Source organism: Lepidochelys kempii, chromosome 1 (genome assembly GCF_965140265.1).
Source record: "Lepidochelys kempii isolate rLepKem1 chromosome 1, rLepKem1.hap2, whole genome shotgun sequence".
Lineage (NCBI taxonomy): Eukaryota > Metazoa > Chordata > Testudines > Cheloniidae > Lepidochelys > Lepidochelys kempii.
The window spans coordinates 217,971,715-217,995,617 of NC_133256.1; the positions used below are offsets into that span (position 1 = coordinate 217,971,715).

The window sequence follows — 23,903 nt, forward strand, 5'->3', positions numbered from 1 at the left end:
ACGTAGGGCTATACTTTAAACATAGACAAAACGGAATTGGAAGGGGAAGACAACACACATGACATGATTAAACCTATGTCCCTAGCCATCAGCCCTGCAGGACAAAAATCAAATAAGCAACAAGAAAGAGGAATACGACACTGGAGGCATGATTGCAGCAGGCATAGACATACCTGAGCTACCTTTAATCTAGTAGCTCGGATACCAATTGCAGTGAAGCCACAGCAGCACGGACTACAGTGTGGGATAGTCGCCCACGGAAGTACCTTTGGTCCTAGGCAGACTTGTACAGCCTGCACTGAAGCCCACGATGCTGCAGCTTTGCTAGCTAGATTAAAGCTAGCTTGGCGATGTCTCCACGTGCTGCAATCACACCTCCAACTGCAGTGTAGATATACCCACAGATGAAGCCTCAATCACAGCCTGTGAAATTTATACATCAATGACCCTTCCCGGAAACAGTTCCCAAATGCAGAACTAACATGAGACAATCTCAAAGTACAATGCTTGCGAAGTGCACATTACCCGGCAGTACCACGGCTCATCTATTTGACGGAGACATACGGCAGCACTTACGTCTTAAAATCAAGTAAAAAGCAATATAATCTTATGAAACAAGCTTCATAACAATCAGAAGTCAAACCAAATATTCCATTGCACACACAGGACTAGACCATGTTGAATGTAAACTATACAGGTATCAGCCTCACTATAAAACATTAGGAAGCTTCAGAAGGTCAACAAGATCACTCGGAGAAAGAGCACTGCATGCTTCCTACACCATAAACATCCCTCGAGATGCTCATTACTCCCCTATTACGTTCCTGCAATAACTATTCAACAGTACAATCAAACTCACTCTGCTATACATGAGGGGAAACTCTGGACCTAGCAATAATTGCAGACTACATGGGACGTTGTCAGAATCACAAAAGAAATGCTGCATCTGCAATTCTGTATACACATACACAGGAATTTCCCACCCGCAGCTATAGGGCAGACCTAGGACAATTCTCCTTACTTATCGCCATACAAAGAAAAGATGCTCCGTTTACGGTGCCATCTCCACCAAAGCAGTATCCCTAAGCAAGGGCTTGAAATATTTAAGACACTTGCTAGCTAGATGACAAAACCTACTAGCTAGAAGCAAGTATGGAAGACATGGAGGGGTGGGCACTGACAAGAGCCAGCGGCAGTGCCCTGGGGCAAGAAGCCTTCTATGATTCCCAACCTGAAGGAGAAGGGAGGCTGAGTTAACTGGGGTGACAGGGTGGGAGATGCCAGAAGCTGGGATGGCCATTTTTGTGATGGTCACATGGATAGGAAATTCTGAGATCAGTATCCAATCAATCAGAGCACAGGATTGAGAGGACGGCAAGAATGTAAGATTACAATAGTTACTTAAAGATGGTCCCTGTTAACTGAGTACTAAACGTATCCCAGGCTAATAAAGTTCTTATTATCTTAGTTAATAAATACTTCTGCCTCAAAGTTTATTTAGCCCCGGACAAGATTATTACCTTGCAAAGAAGAAGCACGCTCAAGTTGTTATTAAAATATTATATAGATCATGATGCATGTATACAAACAACACACACATATATATACACACACATAAACCCAGATCCAGGCACCTGTCAGGACAGAAATATAAAGAACCCAGAAGATTGTCAGTATCAAGATAAGAAAATATAAATTTTGAAAGAAACCTGGAACACAATAGCTCTGCAAGGGAAGTAGTACTGATGAATTACTTCGGTTAGGATTTGTATTTTTAGTGATTAGGCATCCATTATCATCCCACATCTGAATGCCTGCAGAAAAATCTCACTATTAAAGACCACACAGCCAGGGCCGCCCAGAGGATTCAGGGGGCCTGGGGTCTTCGGTGGCAGGGGTCCTTCCGCTCCGGGTCTTTGGGGCACTTCGCCAAAGACATGGAGCGGAAGGACCCCCCCGCCGCCAAATTGCCGCTGAAGACTCTCGTGGGGGCCCCTGTGGGGCCCAGGGCAAATTACCCCACTTGCCCCCCCCCCAGCAGCCCTGCGCACAGCCTATCAACAAAGCTAATCCCTCTCCTCTCCTCCCAATGACATCATCATATTTGATTCAACAGGGCTTGACTTTTATAAAAGACTTTCTGGAATATTAACTACAGATTTCGAGTGCATTGCCTACAGCTAATTTCTATGTGTGGTATGCAACTGAAGTGAAAGAGAGCAGTTATGCATTAATTCATGTAAATGAGTTAGCAAGACAATTTTAGCAATACCAAAGGTGTCAAAGCCCAGAGATATAACCTAGATTTGAAAGATTTGCAAAAAATGAGAATTAAACTCATTCCACATTTTGTCCTGATTGTTTTACTATAACCATCGGGGTAAATTGGCCAGTGATCCAAGTTGCACACCGCGTGTGTATTAGTCAGAAAAAGAGTAAGTGGGGCCAAAGTGGTCTAAACTGCACCAATCTGGAAATCATTTGGCTGTGCAAAATGAATGTAACTCCATCAAGTCACTCCAAATTTGGAAACACATATGCATGAATGTGCACATCGGGGGAAAGAAGAGAATTATAGTGGAAAGTATGGCCAGTCAAGAAGGATGTACTGGGGGTATGTCAAGGGGAAAGACCTACTGTGGTTGCTCAGAGGTGTGTAAGCAGTTGAACAGTGGCTCATTGGAGGGATCAAGATACAACAAACCCCCTGCCTCTAATAATCCTTGCAATATGAAGTCCACAGAGCCTCCCTTCTGACAGTGTTGTACAAAAATGCTATCGGTCCAAAGAGCTTTCAACATTGGCAAAGCCTGGATGGGGTAAAAATTAGGGTTAGACAGGCAAGCTAGCTTCCAAATAGATTTATTTATTATTATTCTAAAATATGCTCAAGGAGGTTTTCCCGATTGTAACAAGTAAGAGTACAACTTGTCCAATAAAGTGATTAACAGCTAGGTCAGTGGCTCCCAGTGGGAACAGTGGACTGCTAATAATATGTGGAACATTTGGTGGTGACCTTAGAACTGGCAGGTCACATGGCACTGCCTCCTCCTCCTTCCTTCCAGGTGCTTGTGCAAGCATCCAGGTTCTTCACTGCAACTTTTATTTTTAAAGGGTAAACAATGCTTCACACTGAAGTTAAAAATCAGGCCAGATTCTGATTCCAGTTACTCTAGTGTAAATTGAGAGTAACCCCATGGACTTCAGTGAACTAAATCTGATGTAACAGAAATCAGAAACTGGCTCATCGTTGGGTTTTTTTTTATAAGTATTTCTGCTGCCAGTGCCACAGAGATGTTGCCCAGTTGGAAATGGGAGAAGTCCATGTGATTGCACATGGAAGTGGATGTCCAGCAGGCAATCTCTGTTAAGACGTGGTCCAAACTCTATTAATATGTGCTTCAAAAGATGTGGTCCAATAAAAATAAAACTAAAAATCCCTGAGCTATGTGGATGGAACTAAAGATCTCCACTCTTTCCCATCCCCTAATACAGCAGTTCCCAAACTTTTGAGGGTCGCACCCCCTCTAACCCCGAGCTGTGGCTGGAAGTGTGGCTGCCACTGGGGGTGCGTCTGCCCCGGGCAGTGAGGCCCGGGCGCAGGTCTGCAGCCAGAGGCCGAGGATGAGGGTGGGGAGTGGAGCTACGCCAAGGCTGGTGACAGGGCCAGGCGTGGTGTCGGGAGCCAGGGATGCGGCTGGGGGCAGGACCAGAGCAGAGCTGGGGGAGGGACTGAGTGGTGCTCCCTCTCCACCCCCATAAGGGCTAGCCTGGGCTTGCCATGCCCCCCTGACATTCCTCCATGCCTCCCTAGAGGGGCGCACCCTACACTTTGTGGAACTCTGCCCTAAGAAACGAGAACACACTCAGAATGCTGAAAAAGTCATTGATCTCAAACGTTCAGCCACATAATTGATTTACTTTAGCATTATTCATATCGATGGAGTGTTGTTTAAGTGATGGATAAACTAGAATATTACTGCCAATTATTCTTACCACACAAAGTCCCATTAAAATCAAAGTACATACTCTATGCATTTCAAAGAGAATTCGTAAATAGAATACATAGTAAAACTACTGTACTACACTAGCTGCTTACTCAATAATATTTTTATCTCATAAGAAGCAGCAGCAGCCGCCGCCATATTAGCCTTACTTTATAGTACATTTTAACTTAGCACATCAGAACACAAAGGGGGAGCAATCATTAGCATGATGAAATACTTTAAAAGGCACATCGTGACCTTCACATGGAGCAGCAAGGACGTACAATGAATTCCTTCCTCAAGAGGAAACCTGATGGAAAATGCAGCTCTAACAACAGAACAGAAATTTCCCACAGTCTCATATTGATTAAAAAGTGAAGATCAGAAGGGCTGTGTTTTAAACCATAAGTGCCTAGAATCCTAGACTATCAGGGTTGGAAGGGACCTCAGGAGGTGATCTAGTCCAATCCCCTGCTCAAAGCAGGACCAATCCCCAATTTTTGCCCCAAATGGCCCCCTAAGGATTGAACTCACAACCCTGGGTTGAGCAGGCCAATGCTCAAACCACTGATCTATCCCTCCCCTCCGCCTAAATTGCACCTACGAAATTTGTGCACCCAGGCACACCCAGACGATTCTGCACATATAACATACATTTGCACGTACAGAATTCTTACCTATATGCATACATGTTTTACTGTTTTGCATACACCTTTACTAGTTTGCATGTGAGTGAAGGAATAATTTGGTGATGGAATTGACTTGGAGGCGCTGGAGTTGAATTTTAAAATTCTGCATTTAAGACCATTTTGCATATGGACCTCACAATCTTTGTATTGTTCTCCAGATGTTTAAGGCAAACATTTCAAAGCAGTATCGAAATTTGTAAATTCAAAGCTGTTGTGCTCCTCCGTTATTAATAACGTTAATAAAACACTTATTCCCGGAAGCCAGTCAGGCATTTGCAAATTAAAATAATAGTGTGTCTAACTATCCAGTTTGTGCAGCAAACGGCCTTTCTAGATGCTGATGCAAGTGTTGAGGTTGTTTTGAAAACGTATCCCTTTAGAACATAGGAGATTTAAACAGATACAGTGTAAAAAAAAAAAAATCAAGATTAATCCCCGCTAGTGTTCATCATGTGTACTCTTTTATTTATCTGTTACCATAAAGAAGTTTAACTACTGCATTATCATCAATCTCAAGTGTTCAAAAACCATAAGTCAGGACCCACAAAAATCATGATACTGGCTTACAAATCATGAGATTTCAAAACTAACTAAATAAACTGGGGTTCTTTTTGTATCTCTCTGTTTTCTGAGCCTGTAGGGTGCACTAGGTTCATGTTTTCAACCTATTCTTCACAACAAGGGCGAGGGAAACTTTCTTGGGGGGGGGGTGGGGATTAACTCTGCTTCTCTTGCAATCTCTTGATTCCAGCAGCTGGGGCTTTAAGAAAGAACACCAAAAGTTGCATGACTTGTGATAAAAATAGCCCCTTAATTGGTGCACAAACACTCAAAAGGGAAGACAGGCCTTTTATAAATAAAGATCTTATCCTGGCACAGGGAGGTAGAATAGCTTCAGAAGCATCTTGGTGCATAAGTGGACTGTTCACATTGCCTCCCCTTCTGTGGAGTGCAGCATATTTCAGCTTCACTGGCCAGTACAATGGGGATTGAACTGTAGCTCCACATACCCTCTGTCCCTCCCTGCCCATCCCCACATCCTGTGGGGAGGCCTGAGGGAAGGGGTGAGGGAGCACACTGACCTGAGCACACAGACTGCAATTCTGGCCAGCCTTTTCATGGGTCACAGAACGCTGGGGTGGAGAAAAAGGCTCCTTATTGCCCCCGCTCATTGTGCACCTAATGTAAGGGACTAGGTGAAGCCATTCGAAAGTGAGCAGGTTACAAATATTAGAACCGGACAAAATTATTCTATTTTTAAAATATCATTAAATATACAGCAAATATTACTTAGCCATCTCTAACATTAGTTGTCCAAGAGCAGACACTAGCCATGCAGCAGCGCCTCACAAAAAGCTCCATTATACATTTCTGTTACCCAACACACCCAGGTACTTCGTTTTTACTTGACCCAGGAACTCTGGAAACACAAAGGGTCTAATATAAGCATACGCATTTTAGCAGGAAAACACAAAGAAAAGCCGTGTTACGAATGAGAGGAACACCAGATTGAACAGAGACACTGATTTATATGGTCAAAAATGTTGTACTGCCAAAAAATTAAGCAACTGTCTCAATAAAACACTGCACTAGTTCCAGGGTGTACAGTGCAATCTAATCATAAGGGCATATTAGATAAAGGCTGGCCACGAGAGGTCTCTGCGTCAGGAAGAAGAAACGGCAAGCAGAATATATAGATCTAAAGTAAATCACGCTGAATGGAAACACTCGTCTTCCATAAGTGCCAAACAGGTGGCAAAGCAGAAACGAGGGCAGTGACGGATTACTCAGGGCTAGAAAAGAAATAACCAATTAATTTTTCCTTGCAGTTGATTACATTGAAGTGAGTTTTAGCTAATGGATTTAAAAGTTCAGGGAGGAATTCACACATGCCTCAGTGCCATATTTATAATGCGCTCTACAGCCTGAGTAAGGTTTTTCTAAATGTTTTTTCCCACTGCATGGCTGTGAGATTCTGCCCTTCAAGGTATCCTCAATAGTTCATCTCTTGCTTGGTATCACACTAAGTTCCTATTCAAAGGTCATTTCCCTAAGTAAATAGGTTCTCAAGGCAATGCAGTACTACAAACTTTATCTCCTAGTATGTGACAATAAGATCTTATAGTCCATGCTTACTACAAACACTTACTACCAGGCTCAAGACCTGATCCAAAGCCTACTGAAGTCAATGAGAGAGTTTCCATTGATGTCAATGGACTTTGGATCAGGTCCACTTCTGAAATCCCACTAGCTGCCTATCTGCATCTTTATGCACTTAAATACCTTTGAAAATCAGGCATGTCATGCTTACTATAAAACATGTCATTTTTAACCTGGTCTTTTAAGCACTGAAATATGCTGCAGCAATCAAAATATTCTGTGTTATTAAATTTGAAGAATTTTCTTAACAGAAAGAATTAAAAGCACAGATTTTTACCCTGCTTCTTGTTAGACATTCTTACCTCAGCAGGTTAATTAACTGTCAAAACATCAGCAGAAAGGCTTTTGCAATCCTTTTCCCAGGAAAATCTGCATTTGCACTGGATATGGAGTCCATGCTAACACCTGAATTTCATCCCACTGCATTTTGCAACAAAACTTGATCTGCCCCAGGCTTTTACCAGATTTCATAATTAAGTAGAAAGGACAATAACTATAAATGCCAGCTACAGTGTCGGTATTACAGCAGCATCCACTCTGCAAAAACAATCTGCTGTTCTCTGATCCATTCTGACATGCTGTGGTTTGTTTCAAAATCATAACTGGTACTGTAGTAAACAAACATGAGCTTGTAAAAACTACCAACATTGTGTTTTGATTCACTGAGAAATTTTCCATCCTGTACACCAAGGATGACCAACACCGAAACTGGGCTGGAGGCAAGCTTTGTCACAAGGATCGAAAATTGCCTGAAGGATCAATTAATTCATACCGTGGAATGGAAAGCAAGAATGACCCTGGTCCAAAGGATATGGAAGTAGACTGGGACTCAGGAGAGCTGGGTTTTATTCTGGGCTCTGCCAGGGAACTGCTCTGTGACCTTGCGCAAATCACTTCACCTCTGTTTCCTCACCCATCCTTGTCTTGTCCATTTTAATTGTAAGCTTTTCCAGGAAGACACTGTACAGTGTCTGGTGCAATGGGTCCTTGATCTCATGTGGAGTCTCTACGTGCAACTGTAATACAAATAACAGCAACAAGCATATACAGCAAAAAGTGTAAGGTGCTCAGACACAAACATGATGAGCATGTTATCAAGAAGATATCTGCCCAGACAGAGATGAGGTACTCAGTGATCAACAGCAATGCATCATATCACAGTCAAATGTCTCTAATGGCATGCTCCAGAGATTGTAATTGGGCCCTGTTTTATTTAATATTTATTCATGATTGGGAGGGGAAAGTTGATAATCAGCACATAAATGAAATCCACAAAGGATAGGGGTCTTAAAAATAAATGAGAACAGAACAATACATACTAGCTGAAAAAAAGCTGGACATTAGGGGAGGAAAATAAGCTTCAAACTTGAAAAATGAAAGCTGGGGAAAACTCATCTGAAAAAAAGAGCTATTTAGCTGGTTTTATTTGCTTCCATTTTAATGAGGATTGGTCTTATGTTTTTAATTTTACCATAATTATTCCCTTAATATGTTGTTCAGCTCCCTTGACAGGGTTTGGAAGGAAATTAACAGGAGGAAGAAACTCAGAAAGTAATAATACCAAATGATATCTAAGGGGGACAGTGGACAGCAAATTAGATGCAAACTTAAAATATGATGTGGCAGCTAAAGGGGAAACCAGTGTGGTTTTGGGCTACATGTTCCAAAGCATCATTTCATAGACCTAGGTTTTGCTACTCCTCTATAGTCCTGATCCTGGCAAAGTACTTTCGCGCATGTCTGACTTTAAGCACCAGAGTAGCCCCAACTTAACTCAAAGTTAAGCACACACTTAAATACTTTGCTGGATCAGGCCTATATGGTCTTGTGTGATTATACCTAGAATACTGAGCTTCACTCTCTTTTCACACTAGTTTTAAACTGGTGTAAGTGAGATCAGAATCAAGTCCAGCGTGTACAGCCCAGGCACACTGAATGATGCCCATGCACTCACATTCTGCTGTGGGAGATAGAGAAACCTAGCAGTCAGAACCAATTGTGATCCTGAGCAGATTTGTCACAAAGCGGATAAAGCTTTTAGCTGGGGCTGCTGTGCCATCTGCTGCCGTTCTCATCCCAATTCCTGTTTCAAAGGAGGGCAAAAATCAAACAGACATGTTAATACCAGGTTCGAAAGCAGACTCTCTACACTAGCCTGAGGTCTTTGAGCTTGTTCTGGAGTTCTGACACCAGGATAAACAGACAAGCAAATGACTCACTATAGTTGTTAACACTCATTGTAGTAGTCAGACCCAGGTTGTTTGGGTATTGAGAGATCTGAAAAATGCTGGAAGACAGAATGTATCTCATTAAATTATTCAAATGACTTACTAGGTAATAAGATGGCTGGGAAACCTTTATAACCACAAAATTTTCAGTCAAGAAAAAAGTGGAGAACATTATATTTATCATTCTGGAAAAGTCCATTGATCTAGCTAGTCCAATATCCTGCCTAGGACAATGACCAAACTAAAGAGGCTTTTTCATATAAAAATGTATGCTTTTTTTTTTTTTGGTCTTACTCACCTATTTGCCAGAATTATATCTGGTGGCAGAGAGTTCCACAGCTTATAAATTACACAAAAAGTATTTCCTTGTATCCCATGTCAGTTTTGCCTTTACATTCTGGAATAGGGTGAGTGGCAGAATTGGGCAATCTATTCATAGCAAACAATTTATTTGAGGCCTGATCCAAATATCACTGAAGTTAATTGAACAGCTCTGTTTAACTTCAATGGACACTGAATAGCTCATGGTGAATTTAACCTCATATTCTTCCCATGCCAGCTAACTGTAGCATGACTTTTAGGAATATCCACCATTTGGAGGTGTTTATCATTTCTACAAGCTATTCATGAAAGAGCTTTTTTTTAAGCCCTATAAGAGCATTTCCATTTCTAGATAAAAAGCACCCATGAGTATTTATTTTCACTATTGTTCACAATGGTTTTGTTTTTGCAAATGTTCTTGCACTAAATATTCGTCAACAAAAAGAGTCATCCGCAAATGGAATCAGCTGGTTTCACTGGTGAGAATTCTGTTTTGCTACATTTCCCTAGCTCTAGTAAACAGGAATCGGAGTGGTCTTTTTATATATATTAAATTACAGGAACTACTGTAACTAGCTAATCTACTTTTATTCCTCCCACATAGACCTAGGACTTGTCTACATGGTGGGGTAATGCACAGTACAGGGGTGTGATTTCTAAAGCACACTAACATGTTGCACATTAGATGGTCCATGTAGACTCTGTTGGTGAGCACTAAAGGTTCCCTACTGTGCTTTAATGTAGTACAAACAGCAGTATATTAAACCACATTAGGGAACCTTTAGTGTGTACCCGAAGGGTCTAAACCAGGGGTTCTCAAACTGGAGGTTGGGGCCCTTCAGGGGCTGGCGAGGATATTACATGGGGGGTCATGAGCTGTCAGCTTCCACCGCAAAGCCCACTTTGCCTCCAGCATTTATAATAGTGTTAAATATATATATGAAAGTCTTTTTAATTTATATGGGGGGGAAGGTGTCACACTCAGAGGCTTGCTATGTGAAAGGGGACACCAGTACAAAAGTTTGAGAACCACTTGTTTAAACAGACCAATTAACATGCAACTCATTAGTGAGCCTTAGAAATCACATCTCCGTGGTGTGCATTACCCCACTGTGTAGACCAGTCCCTAGTGTTTTAATCACTTGTTGTATAGCAGAGCCCTTTACACTTCTACTCATTTTATTGCATGTCTCTGGAACTCTTTTATATCTGTTATGTCTTGTATGAGATTAACAGAGCATTGAAGGTTGGGACATACATTCCAGCTACTTATATTGTGACAATGTTTTCTATGTTACTCACAATAATAGTCTTAAAATGGTCTAATATACGGTTTCTTAATGCCCCTGTGCATCAAGAATATGTTTTCATTGAGCAGTCTGGTATTACATTTATTTCCCCCTCCTTCCCCCCCCAAGAGCTTACTGCTAATTTATATTCCATCATTATACAAGTATATGAAGTTGTTTCCTCATAAGTGGTAAGAGCTAGGTGAAACGACATGAAGGGTTGGGTTAACATCCCGTTGAGACTGATAACTGAAGGGTGAGTTCACACCTAAAAACTGTACACAAAAGCCTCCACCTAAGACAAAACCGAATGTGTGAGCCCTCCCAGAAGCTTTTGGCTGAGATTGTGTATGTGTGTGTGTGTGTGGGGGGGGTGAATGTGTACACAGATCAGACAAAAGACAACAACAGTGAAATGTGAAAAGGAAGGAAGCAGAGCAGTAGCCTGTGAACATTGTGTGACCCTGAAAAAAGCTAGAGAGAACTTTTGGGTTTTTTGGGTAAAGAGGCTTGGGGATACAAGCTGCTCCATTTGCTCTTGGTTCCTTCTGCATTCAGAGAAGAACTTTGTACATTCATTGTAAATAGACAAGATTTTGCACAAAATAAAATACCAGATTCCATCAATTTCTACTTCCAACTACTTCTACATCCCCAAGGCCCAAATTTTGACTAGCCCCTCAGATGAAAAAAGGAGCAACATAAGAAATATTATAAAGTACAGGCCTACATTTAATTTAATCTGCCATTGCGTTACCTAATTACCTAGTTTTGTATGAATTTGAATGATTTTTTTCCAGAAAACTTTGCTACCTCATGATTCATCTCTGTTTCAGATCATAAATACAATGAAAAATTACAGATCCTAGTATTTATCCCTACATTTATATTCTTATCTTTTACCCACATTTTAAAAAACCCATGACAGGTTTTTAATTTTTACCTGGCGGTTACCAATTTTCTGAAGGATTCTATCAAAAGCCTCCAGAAAGTCTAAATAAATCACTTGTTTATTATTTTTAGTGCATTTAAAACACTTCTCATCTAGACATTAGTTTGTTAATTCCAATAAGGCAGAGAAGAACAATTTAGTAAAAGCTGGGATGGTTTGATCCTACCAACTTTTACTCATCAACATGCTTTATAATTAGTAATCTTCTCAACTATATTTCCAGACACTGATTTGTAATGGCCTATATTGTTCACTGGTCTATCATGGCCCAAGTGCGGCTAGGGTACTACACTGGCACTCAGGGTCTCAGGAATGGACTTGAGTTCTGTTTTTGCTCTGCCACTTGCTTGCTGGTTGCCCTCAATACTTACCTCCTTTGTGAAGCATTTTGAGATCTAGAAAATGAAGAGCGCTATATTAAAACTATGCATTATAATTACTGTCACCTCTTTTGAAGCTTGTTTCCTGAGATACTGAACCCTCTCAACTCCAGCCTGCTTCAGTGGGAGTTGAGGCAGCTCAGCACCTCATAGGATTAAGCCCTGAAAGATAGGTATAAAGTGGACCACATTCCTGGCATCTTGTATAGTAGCTGTTTAAATAGGACATATTTTTGTTAGCAGCTGAGATGCTTCATTTTTTATTTCCTTAAGAATGTTCAGATGAATAGAATCCAGTCTTGATGATTGAATGCAATTTAATTTCCTGAGTTGTTCCATCACTTCTTTCAACTTGTAAAGAATAACCCTAGGGGAGGTACTTCCCCATCATGCTGTGTTCTGAAGACCAATGCAAAGAAATCATTTAGCTTCTCTGTAATTTATTCTCTGATTTTTCCCCTGGCAGTCTAGTGTATCCACAGCCTCTCCTGCATGCTTCTGATTCCTGATGTACTTTAAAATGCATCCAATGAAGTGAGCTGTAGCTCACGAAAGCTTATGCTCAAATAAATTGGTTAGTCTCTAAGGTGCCACTAGTACTCCTTTTCTTTTTGTGAATACAGACTAACACGGCTGCTATTCTGAAACCTTTAAAATGTCTAAATATTGTCTTTATATCTTTTGCTACTTCATCTGGTCCAAAGTTCCCTTTGCTCTCAGTGTTACATCTTACCTGTCAGAGTTTGCCTTCTGTTTTACCTTAGCATGGGCTGAATTTTACATTTTTAAAACATTACTCTAGGGTGCCAAGTACACTTTTATACCTTGCTATTTATCCGTACTTTCCCCCCCGACAGACAAAACAATGTTGCACCATTTTTTTGTTCTGTGCTATGCATAACTTCTGTGACGCTAATGAGGTATTCTTAATTAGCTACCATGCTAGATTTATGGGGTTTAATTTTCTAGCTTTTTCCTTTCAGATTATTGATAACATCCTGAATTCTTTAAAAATCTCCTTTCCCTTCTGTCTACTAATGTCACTGGCTCTGGCATTGTAACAGCCTACAGTCAGTCAATCAGAAAATTTAATGGCAAGATTATTCTACATTATTCTCCACATTGGCTCCTCCTCCTCTTGCTTGAATCATTTGGGGCACTGCCCCAACTCAGAAAAAAAAATAATAAAATAAATCAAAATAAAATACATTTACTTCCTCCAAATGAATCCTCCATTCACAGCTGTTAACTGAAGGGACTTTCTTGTCCAATTGAAGGAGCCATGCAAAGCAGCTGTGTAGTGCCAATGTGTATATTTTAGTAGGAGGCTGCAGGAGCACTTCAGAGAACAAGCCTAGGTGCACAGCATAACGCTAAGGGTATATCTACACACAGGCTATCCTCCCCAAGTTAGCTTGAATCCAGCTAGTGCAGATAACAGCACTCATGAAGACAGTGCAATGTGGGCTAGCAGGTCAAGCACGTACCCAGGGTTTGTGCCAGATTTGTATTAGGAACTTTCAAAAGTTCCCTTAAGTAATGAGAATGCGCAGAGCTAAAGGCAAGTGTTTCACCTAAAATTTTGACCTAGAGCAATTACTTCTCACCCTTCTCAGACAATCTGAGCTAGCACAATGTATCAAACGCAACTAAGAGACGCATAAAAGAGCATAAAACAACACCACCACACACTTATATACCACTTTACATCCAATAGCTGCAAAGCGCTTTACGAAGGTGGGCATTGTACCCCCCATGTTGGTGATGAGGAAACTAAGGCCCAGAAAGGTTAAGACAAAACATTTTCATAAGCATCCACTGATTCTGGTTGTCTCCATTTTTGGCTGTTCAGTTTGAAATACCTAGGGCCGGATTTTCAGAAGCCCTTAGCTCCCACAATTCCAAATGAAGTCAACAGCAGTTGTAGGGTACTCGGCCCTTCCAAAAAAAAATCAGACCCTAGGTGTTTCTAGTTGAACACCCAAAAATGGAGGTACCCAAAAGTAGGAGCCACTTTTGACAATGTTGGTCTAAATGATTTGCCCAACTTTGCACACAGTCAGTGGCAGAACTGAAAATAGAACCCAGATCTCTCAGGACCCATCTCCAACTTGAACCACTCGACACAGATCCTTCAGGGAGCCATTCTGGGGCAAGCAGAAGTGTGTCCACACCAATGCCTTGAAACCATTCACATTGACAATATATCACTATTTGAGCCCTGTCTAAAACAAAACATGAATTTCTAATCCCACATGAGACTTTTAAAACCAGCTGGAAACATGATCTCACTCTTCAGAACAGCAAAGCTAAGATGCAAAGATGTTGGCAAGTGTGGAGAGATTTTGAGGCTCATGTAATGCAGACTCCTGTGGTGAATGAATGTAGGATGGCCCACACTTTTACAATAGGGCACTGTATCTACCTTACAAATCCCACAGCTATATTCCCTCCTTGCATCCTTATTCCTTCCTCAGGAAGGAGTCACTAATCTAGTCAAATGAACTTTTACTTTAGAAGGCAAATATTTATGGGCAGGGTCTGTTTTCTGATGTGGTTCTGTGTTTGTACAGTGCCGAGCACAATGGGGGTCCTGATCCATGATTGGTCCCCTATGTGCTACCGCAATACAAATAATAACAATGTGCAAAGAGTTTAAATGCAGTTATAGTCTAGATGTCCTAAATGACAAACCGTTTCCCCCCTTTCTGAAAGATGGGGGTTTTCTCCAGGTTTCATCAATTAGAAATTGGACTTTGAAAGCAAAGGCCTCTTAAATGAGCCTGTGGTACCATGTCCACTGACTTTAATCAAGTCTCCCGCCTCTCTTTTTGTATTTATTCAGTCATCCCATATGCTGAAATCTGAACCGACTGAATGCAGCATTGTTAAAATTCCAACAAGGTTCGGGATTAATGCCTTTTTTTTTTTTTTTAAATAATTGGATACCAAATTCCTGCTCTGAAAATCCAGTGGGTGCCAAAAAAAGTTTGAGTAATGAGGCAGATACACCATTTTGTGGAAAATCAACAGAAAATTTATTTTAGCAGTGCTTTAAAAGCAAATTCTATTTAAAAATGTTAGCACCTAGCCCATCTGTGCCAACAATTTCATAGTTTGCAATTAAAAAACAAAACAAAACACTGTAGAGATATACATTTGAGTAAAACTATATTAACAGCACAATTGCATTAATGTAGTGGATCAAACCTGGCATTTTTATTCAGTGTTTACTCAGGAAAAGCTCAGTTGATTAAAAATAGAAACTGAGACAAGGCCCCTGAGAGTATGAAGCTACAACTTTGCCATTATTGAAAAGCAGTTTGGTCTAGTGGATAGATCTGGGTTCTACTCAAGCTCTATTACTTACCTACTGTGTGTGACCTCTCACTCTTTGTCTTCTCTATTGAAATTGCAAGCTATATTGGCTAGGGATTGTTTCTTACTATGTATCTATACCATTTAGCATAATGAGGTCCTGATCTTGGTTGGCGCCTATAGATAGCTCACTAATACAAATTCTTAATACTTGTGATGTTAATCATAAGGCCAACTTGCCAAATTCATCCCTGGTGTAAAAACAAGAATTTGACCCATGGTCTCTAAACAATAGTATTATAAATATATAAAACTTATCATTCAGTATGAAGGAGAGATAAAGTACATTATGTGCTTGAACTTCTGCACATAAGTTACAGGTTTTTTAAAAAATAGCCTGTGTGTGTTTTCTGGCAGCAGCCTGGATCTGTGATGTGAGTAGAGATGGCTCCGCACAGGCAAAACAGTTCTCTGTAACAGAGATGGTTGTTGTGGGGAAGACACTCTGAAGAATATGGTGCTTCTTCTTATCTCCTCCATGGTATGTTTCCTAGTATTCTACCTGCATATACCTTCCTAGCTTTAACATTGCCTCAGCATGAAAGATGATCACTGTTCATCTGCTCCAACTATGTGGAATCCCAGACCTGGAAAGAATGGCTGTCTCCTCTCCCCAGTCTTCCTGCAAAAGGGGGAGATCTGTGCATGTAAGGTATCCCCCACATGCAGATAAAGTGAGCATGATCAGACCTTTAAGACCCAGTGGGGTAAGACTTTACTTATTGTGGTGAACACTTATTCACTCAAGCAGTCTCTCTGACTTCAGTGGGTTTACTCAACTCAGTAAGTTCTCATCAAGGGGAGTAAGGGTCGCACAACTAGTTACAGTGATTAAACTGACAAAATGTAATAAATAGTGATAGTACCTAAATCTTATGTAGCACTTTGCATCAGTGGATCTGAAAGCACTTTACCAAAGAGGTCCATATTAGGGCTGTCAAGCGATTAAAAAAATTAATCGCGATTCATCGCGCTGTTAAACAATAATAGAATACCATTTATTTAAATAGTTGGGGATATTTTATACATTTTCCAATATATTGATTTCAATTACAACACAGAATACAAACTGTACAGTGCTCACTTTATATTTATTTTTGATTACAAATATTTGCACTGTAAAAAACAAAAGAAATAGTATTTTTCAATTCACCTCATACAAGTACTATACTGTAATCTCTATCATGAAAGTTGAACTTACAAATGTAGAATTATGTACAAAAAAACTGCATTCAAAAATAAAACAATGTAAAACTTTAGAGCCTACAAGTCCACTCAGTCCTATTTCTTCTTCAGCCAATCGCTCAGACAAAGAAGTTTGTTTACATTTGCAGGAAATAATGCTGCCTGCTTCTTGTTTACAATGTCACCTGAAAGTGAGAACAGGCATTCTCATGGCACTGTCATAGTCGGTGTTGCAAGATATCTATGTGCCAGATGCACTGAAGACTCATATGTCCCTTCATGCTTCAACCACGGTTCCAGAGGACATGAGTCTATGCTGATAACGGGTTCTGCTCGATAGCCATCCAAAGCAGTGCAGAGCGATGCATGTTCATTTTCATCATCTGAGTCAGATGCCACCAGCAGAAAGGTTGATTTTCTTTTTTGGTAGTTCGGGTTCTGTAGTTTCCACATAAAAGTGTTGCTCTTTTAAGACTTCTGAAAGGATGCTCCATACCTTGTCCCTCTCAGATTTTGGAAAGCACTTCAGACTTATATCTTGGGTCGAATGCTGTAGCTATCTTTAGAAATTTCACATTGGTAACTTCTTTGTGTTCTGTCAGATCTGCAGTGAAAGTGTTCTTAAAATGAACATGTGCTGGGTCATCATCCGAGACTACAAGAACATTAAATATATGGCAGAATGCAGGTAAAACACAGAGCAGGGGACATACAATTCTCCCCCAAGGAGTTCGGTCACAAATGTAATTAATGCATTATTTTTTTAACGAGCGTCATCAGCATGGAAGCATGTCCTCTGGAATGGTGGCCGAAGCATGAAGGGGCATAGGAATGTTTAGCATATCTGGAACGTAAATACCTTGCAATGCCGGCTACAAAAGTGCCATGCAAACACCTGTTCTCACTTTCAGGTGACAGTGTAAATAAGAAGTGGGCAGCATTATCTCCCGTAAATGTGAACAACCTTGTTTCTCTTAGCGATTGGCTGAAGAAGTAGGACTCAGTGGACTTGTAGGCTCTAAAGTTTTACATTGTTTTGTTTTTGAGTGCAGTTATGTAACAAAAAAAAAAATCTACATTTGTAAGTTGCACTTACACAATAAAGAGATTGCGTTATGGTACTTGTATGAGGTGAATTGAAAAATACTATTTCTTTTATCATTTTTACAGTGCAAATATTTGTAATAAAATAATATAAAGTGAGCACTGTCAACTTTGTATACTATGTTATATTGATTTCAATTACATTTTAAAATGTAGAAAAACATCTAATAAATATTTAATAAATTTCCATTAGTATTCTATTGCTTAACAGTGCAATTAGTTTTTTTAATCGCAATTAATATTCTTGAGTTAATCACGTGAGTTAACTGCGCTTAATGGACAGTCCTAGTCAGTATCATTATCTCTATTTTATAGATTGGGACACTGAGGTGAATGGAGAGGTGAAGAGACTTGCCCTAGGTCACCCAGCAGGCAAATTTCAAAGAGAAAATTTTCAAAAAGAGAAAAATAAAACATACAGCAAAACTGACAGATTCTTCAGACACAGCTCTCAAAACATTTTCAGCCAATTCAGAACGCTCCATACCAATAAAGTCTGAAGAGAAGAAAAAAAAAAAAGTAACAGGAGAAGAATGCTGTCCATGCTGGCTAAAAAGCAGTGCTTAGTTAATATACATGAAATGGTACAGCAAAGCCTACTATACTATTGAAATCCAGAGGCATAGAAGCTATTGTAGAATTGTTTTCTAGCCCATCTAGACTTTCATTACTAGGTATTTCTATTTCAGCAGGTGAGACATTTAAATGGTTACTCATCATTGCAGTAAAAAAATGAGAAGTTTCTTTCCATCTGTACCTGATGTTTGCATGCACTCTAAGTTATGCAGAAAGAAGCCTTGATGTAAACAACCTGATGCAAGCTCAGATTTTTAACACCAGTAGCTGGTTTTTTGTGATTCTATGGAGCACCATCAGGAGAAATGTTCAAAAGTGGCCTTTCATTAGAGGTGCCCTCATTTTGGCGTGCCCAACTTGAAGGGCCTTACCCTCTCCCAATCAACTAGCGACATAAAAGTTGTTCTCTAAGTACAATATAAAACTTAATTAAAATGAGAAGTCTGAAAGGATCTAGAAGGCATCAGGAAAAAGATTAGTAATCTGCAATGACGGCTCAAAAGTCTTCTCCAATGTTGTTTCCAGAAACAAGAGGAACTTAACATGAACATCCAAACTATTTAAGTCTTGTACAAAACTATCCTTCTAATACTAAAAGCTTACATACGATTTTCAAAAACCTCTTCTTTCATTTGATGTAGTGGATTGTCCTTTACTAGCACACCCATGGGTGTTCAAACTATCCGATATAATTTGCAGTTCATTAGTTTTCGCACACAGCTTTTTAACATCTTTTTCCAAAGAAATTGATATAAGAACCACTAAGTTCAATTTGGAGTCAAGTAGCTCAAAAGAAGATTCTAAAGCTTGAACAGCCGTTAAGATTAAATATAATGATGTACTAAGGGATAGAGTGAACAGAAGCAATATGTGAGCAGCATGAAAAGCCTCCAAGTAAGCTGTGGCTAAAAGTGATTCTGAAAATAGTGAGGAAGCAAGGGAAGCCCTTCATTTAACCCCATAACTTTCAGGTCCTGTGGAATCAGGAACTTTCTCAACCACCTGTTAGAAGGCATTTTTATGGAGATGAACGGAGCACAAAGAAATCAAATGATCTCTTTTAAACACAGCCCAGTAGAATTAGGAATAGTTTTTAGAAAATCTAAAGTTATCGATTATGCAAAGTGGGCCTTGGTGCTGTTTAATAAAAGGCAAACTACATAAATGTGGCAAATCCACCCTACGCAAAACAACACATCAAAAATATAAATACAGCTAAAAGAGCAATTCATCAATTGCAACCATAAATAAAAAGTGTAACGTCTCCTGTGACTAGGGCTTTAAAAAAAAAAAAACACCCCAAAACCACACACTCCTGTTCAGCCACTGTCATTATGGGTAAGTGAAGAAATAAAAGTCCAAGTAGCAACAGTAGCTCCCTACCCGCATAAGGAGATTTTAAGGGTATATCTGCCCTGCAATTGTGGGGTGTGACTGCAGCTCAGGTAGATATACATGAGCTAGCTTTAATTTAGCCAGCTTGGGTCCCAAAGCAATGAAGCTAGAGCAGCATGTGCTTCAGCACAGGCTAGCCCTGTGAGCAACTATCCCGGGTTCCAAGTGGACTTGTACAGCCTGCATTGAAGCCTGCACTTCCACAGTTTCACTGCTTCAGGACCTGAGCGAGCTAGATGAAAGCTAGCTAAGGTATGTCCACTCCTGCAAGTTACCGTACCCCTGATTGCAGAGGAGGCATACTCAGTCTTCGTTCACGCAGTGCACACACAGGACTGTGAATGGATGAGGGGTTTATTTGCTTAGGGCCAGACTGTGAACTTTTTGCTCACGGTGGTGAGTAATTATTTACCCGAGGAGTCAGTGCTCACTAATATGAGCAAGGGGTTCACAATCTAAACCCCAGGGTATATCTACACCACAATTAAACATTGCGGCTGGCCTGAGTCAGCTGACTCGAGCTCGCGCTTCGGGGTTGTTAACTGTGGTGTAGATATTCGGGCTCAGGCTGGAACCCAGGCCTTGGGACCCCGCAACGGGGAGGCCCTCAGAGTCAGGGCTCCAGCCCAAGTGTCTACACAGCAATTAAACAGCCCAGTAGCCCTAGCCCCGCAAGCCTGAGTCAACTGACATAGGCTAGCTGCAGGTGTTTAACAGCACTGTAGACATACCCTAAGCAGCTATGCCACTAAAATGCTGAGTGCCTGAGGGAAAGTCATTTAGGATTAGTGGGATTTTCTTAAGTGCCTAAGCATATTAGGTGCCTAACTCCCATTGATATCAATTCAAAACATTTAAATATACGCTTAAGTCCATATCTATTCAGCAAAGTACTTTAAGCATTTGTTTAAGTCCCACTGAAGTCAATGATTACGCACATGCCTAAAGTTAAGAATGCTTTGCTGAATAGAGATGACCTGCTGAATCAGGAGCAAAGAAAAGGTGTCTTCATAACAAGTTTATTTTGTAGAATTACATAGAAGTCACACTTACCCAGAAGAAGAAATTAAACACAAACAAGAGATACTTCAGATAAACAGTCATCCAGTCATCTTGCTCGGTTTTGTTGAAATGAGACATTGTTGGAGTCTCTAGAAACAAAAACATATATTATATATTTTTATTTATATACACACACACACACACACACCTTAAATTTTCAAACAGATTATTCCTCCCCTAAAAACCCTGAGACACACCCTTTTCTTCTAGAACAGAATTTAAAGTGAGGTCTTACTCTGAAAAGTGACTTTAAAATGACATTATGAGGCCCCAAATTTCAATGATTTCTGTATCAAATATGCTCAATTTGCAAATAAAAAAAGGAATTTTTTCTAACTCCCAGCCCTGCAAACACACGTTGAGCTCTTAGCATCAAGCTGGGTTCTTTTCTTTTTGCTAAGTTCATCACCCGTAATAAAGATTCTGCATGCAAATCTTTAGTGACCCACATTGTTCTCAGCCTCATATGTAAAACCCCCATTGCCTTCAGTGGGTTAAAACAACTGTAACTACAGTATAATTCTAGTTATCCAGCTTTCCTTTATCCAAAAATCCTAGTTATCCAAATCTACAACGTGGTCCCCCATGTAGCCCTATGTTAGTTAATAGGGCTTCTGGTTATCCGAACACCCAGTTATGCAGAACGTTTGGATGTCTCCAAGGCAATTCAGATAACAGGAGTTTACTATATTTGGAATTCAGTCATCAGTTTTGTTGATTATACACAGGAAGGACTAGAATCCAACTCCCTCTCTCTAAGCGTGTTGGCTCTGCAGAGTTAATTAGGTGTAAAATGCAATAAAACATATAATTAAAGTCAGAAGACTGAAATTAAGGAACAATTTGTGAAAAATCAATCATGTTAAATATATCTGTTGGTCTAGATAGATGGGAAGTATTAATGTTCCCAATAAAAACTTTGCTAACCAGAAGTTAAGGATTAAATTAAATGATGGATTCTTTCAATCACAAGAAATACCCTGAAGAGAACATGCAAATGTCAAGTTAAGATTCATCTTTATAAACTACACTGAATATTCCAAAGTATGGAAATGCTTGAATTAAAATTATCCAAGTAACCCATTGCACCACATTAGGAACACAAATTCTGAGACAACCTTATCTATTCCTTATACAGCTTCATCTATCTCAGGAATATCTCCAGCCTAAAAAAGCTTTGGGAGAATGTGAACGACAGGGAAATTTTAAAAGCTTGGTATGTCTGAAACTTTGTATGATTTGGTCCAAGCTTTCTAGAAACATTCTTTCCCAGGGTAAGATGTGCGATTGGAACTCTGAGGTGGATTGGTTTCATTCTGATGAGGTCAAGAGGTGATAAAATTAGGTTTTACAAGAGGAAGGTAACTGACCAGAACAATAAGAGGAATTTTCAGTCCTCCAGAACGTCTGCATTTTCAGAAAGTTTTACACAATGTATTAAATGTGTATACCAACAAAATATGGGTTAGCTCAGTGGTTCTCAACCAGGGGGATGTGTACCCCGGGGGCACACTGAGGTTTTCTAGGGGGTACATCAACTCATCTACTTATTTGCCTAGTTTTACAACAGGCTATATAAAAAGCACTAGTTAAGTCAGTACAAACTAAAATTTTGTACCCACAATGACTTGTTTATACTGCTCTGTATACTACACACTGAAATGTAAGCACAATATTTATATTCCAATCGATTTATTTTACAATTATATGGTAAAAAATAAGAAAGTGAGCAATTTTTCAGTAATAGTGTGCTGTGATTCTTTTGTATTTTTATGTCTGATTTTGTAAGCAAGTAGTTTTTAAGTGAAGTGAAAGTTGGGGGTACGCAAGACAAATCAGACTCCTGAAAGAGGTACAGTGGTCTGGAAAAGTTGAGAGCCACCGGGTTAGGTAATATATTATTAAAATGGCTTGGGGACTGATTAGTAGGTAGAAAACAGAATGGGCATTAAAGATACGTATTCTCTGTGACATTTGGTGAGGCAGAGCATCACGGGGTTCTGTATTGGAACAGGGTATTGCCAACTGACCAACAGGAACTGGCCTTGTATTTTTATTAGTAATTCAAAGATACGATATGCAACTGCTATCAAAATACAGAAAATAGTGAAGACTTAGAGGGATGGATTAGGCAAACAAACAGACGCCGAGGTGGAATATGAAATTTAATGTAAAATGATGCCCTTAGGTAGAAATAATGCCCAAAGTAAATACAGTTTTATATGACATCAAATGAATTAATGTGGCAGAGGAAAAGGCGCTGGGTGTACTGGTCGACTCAAACATTACATTTTTGGTTGACTGTGTATTTAGTAGCAAAGAAGGCAACAAAGAGTAGTAGATTATATAAATCCAAGGATATTCTGCTATCATTGATAGCATGTCATTTTACATAGCACTGATTAGATTGTATTTGAAATGCAGTGTCCATTTCTGACCATCAAAGCAGAAGACAGTAAGCATAGGGCAAATAAATTGATAAGTTGAAAGGATGGATTTACCGATGAGACGAGATTGTTTAAAAAAAACATTGGGGATACTTTGTTTTCAGAGAGGACGGGATTGAAGTAGTTATACTCTCAAAAGAGTATAAAATTGAACCTGATGATCTGAGGACACTGAGGAGACCAGAATTAGAGGAAACACAGGTTTAACTGAAGAGGCATTATAGGGAAGCAGAAATTAAAATTGTATTATTTTCATGAGAACAGCAGGAATGAACATCCTACTTAGGTAGTGGAGTCAAATGGTACTAATGTATTTAAGCAAAAATTAGATGACTATATGGAATTTGATAAGTTCTATTTTGAAAGTGATTATGTAAAAATTGCACCTTCCTACTCAACAGATCTGCTCTGTGTGCATTCAGAGTCAGATCTATTTACACAGAACATAAAAATAAGCTTTTACTACTTTTTATTCCGGTTATCCCTGCAGAACCCACACAGTTCAGAAAGGGAGCTGGATTCCATTCCTTCTTGTGCATCATCACCAAAGTCGTTTAGTAAGTTTCAATCAGTTACACCTGTGCTACAGGTTGGACCTTAGGCTACTACAGCAGTGGCCAACCTATGGCTCCGGAGCCACATGAGGCTCTTCAGAAGTTAATATGCGTCTCCTTGTATAGGCACCTACTCTGGGGTTACAGGCGCCAACTTTCCAATGTGCCAGGGGGTGCTCACTGCTCAACCCTTGGCT

General features: G+C 39.9%; 1 protein-coding gene across 17 annotated transcripts in view; it reads right to left on the minus strand.

Moving 5' to 3' along the window:
* The window catches only part of TSPAN11 (tetraspanin 11), a 219,821-nt gene that overhangs the window by 179,854 nt on the left and 16,064 nt on the right, over nt 1-23,903 (minus strand). For 14 of the 17 annotated variants that reach the window (XM_073314502.1, XM_073314376.1, XM_073314456.1 and 11 more), the window contains one exon: nt 20,697-20,794. In XM_073314502.1, coding sequence (XP_073170603.1) covers nt 20,697-20,783 — 87 coding nt within the window. In that variant the 5' untranslated portion in view covers nt 20,784-20,794. Of the gene's footprint in view, nt 1-7,607; nt 7,852-18,091; nt 18,169-20,696; nt 20,795-23,903 lie in introns of those variants that run through there. The other 3 variants (XM_073314394.1, XM_073314405.1, XM_073314483.1) reach the window with 3 other exon arrangements.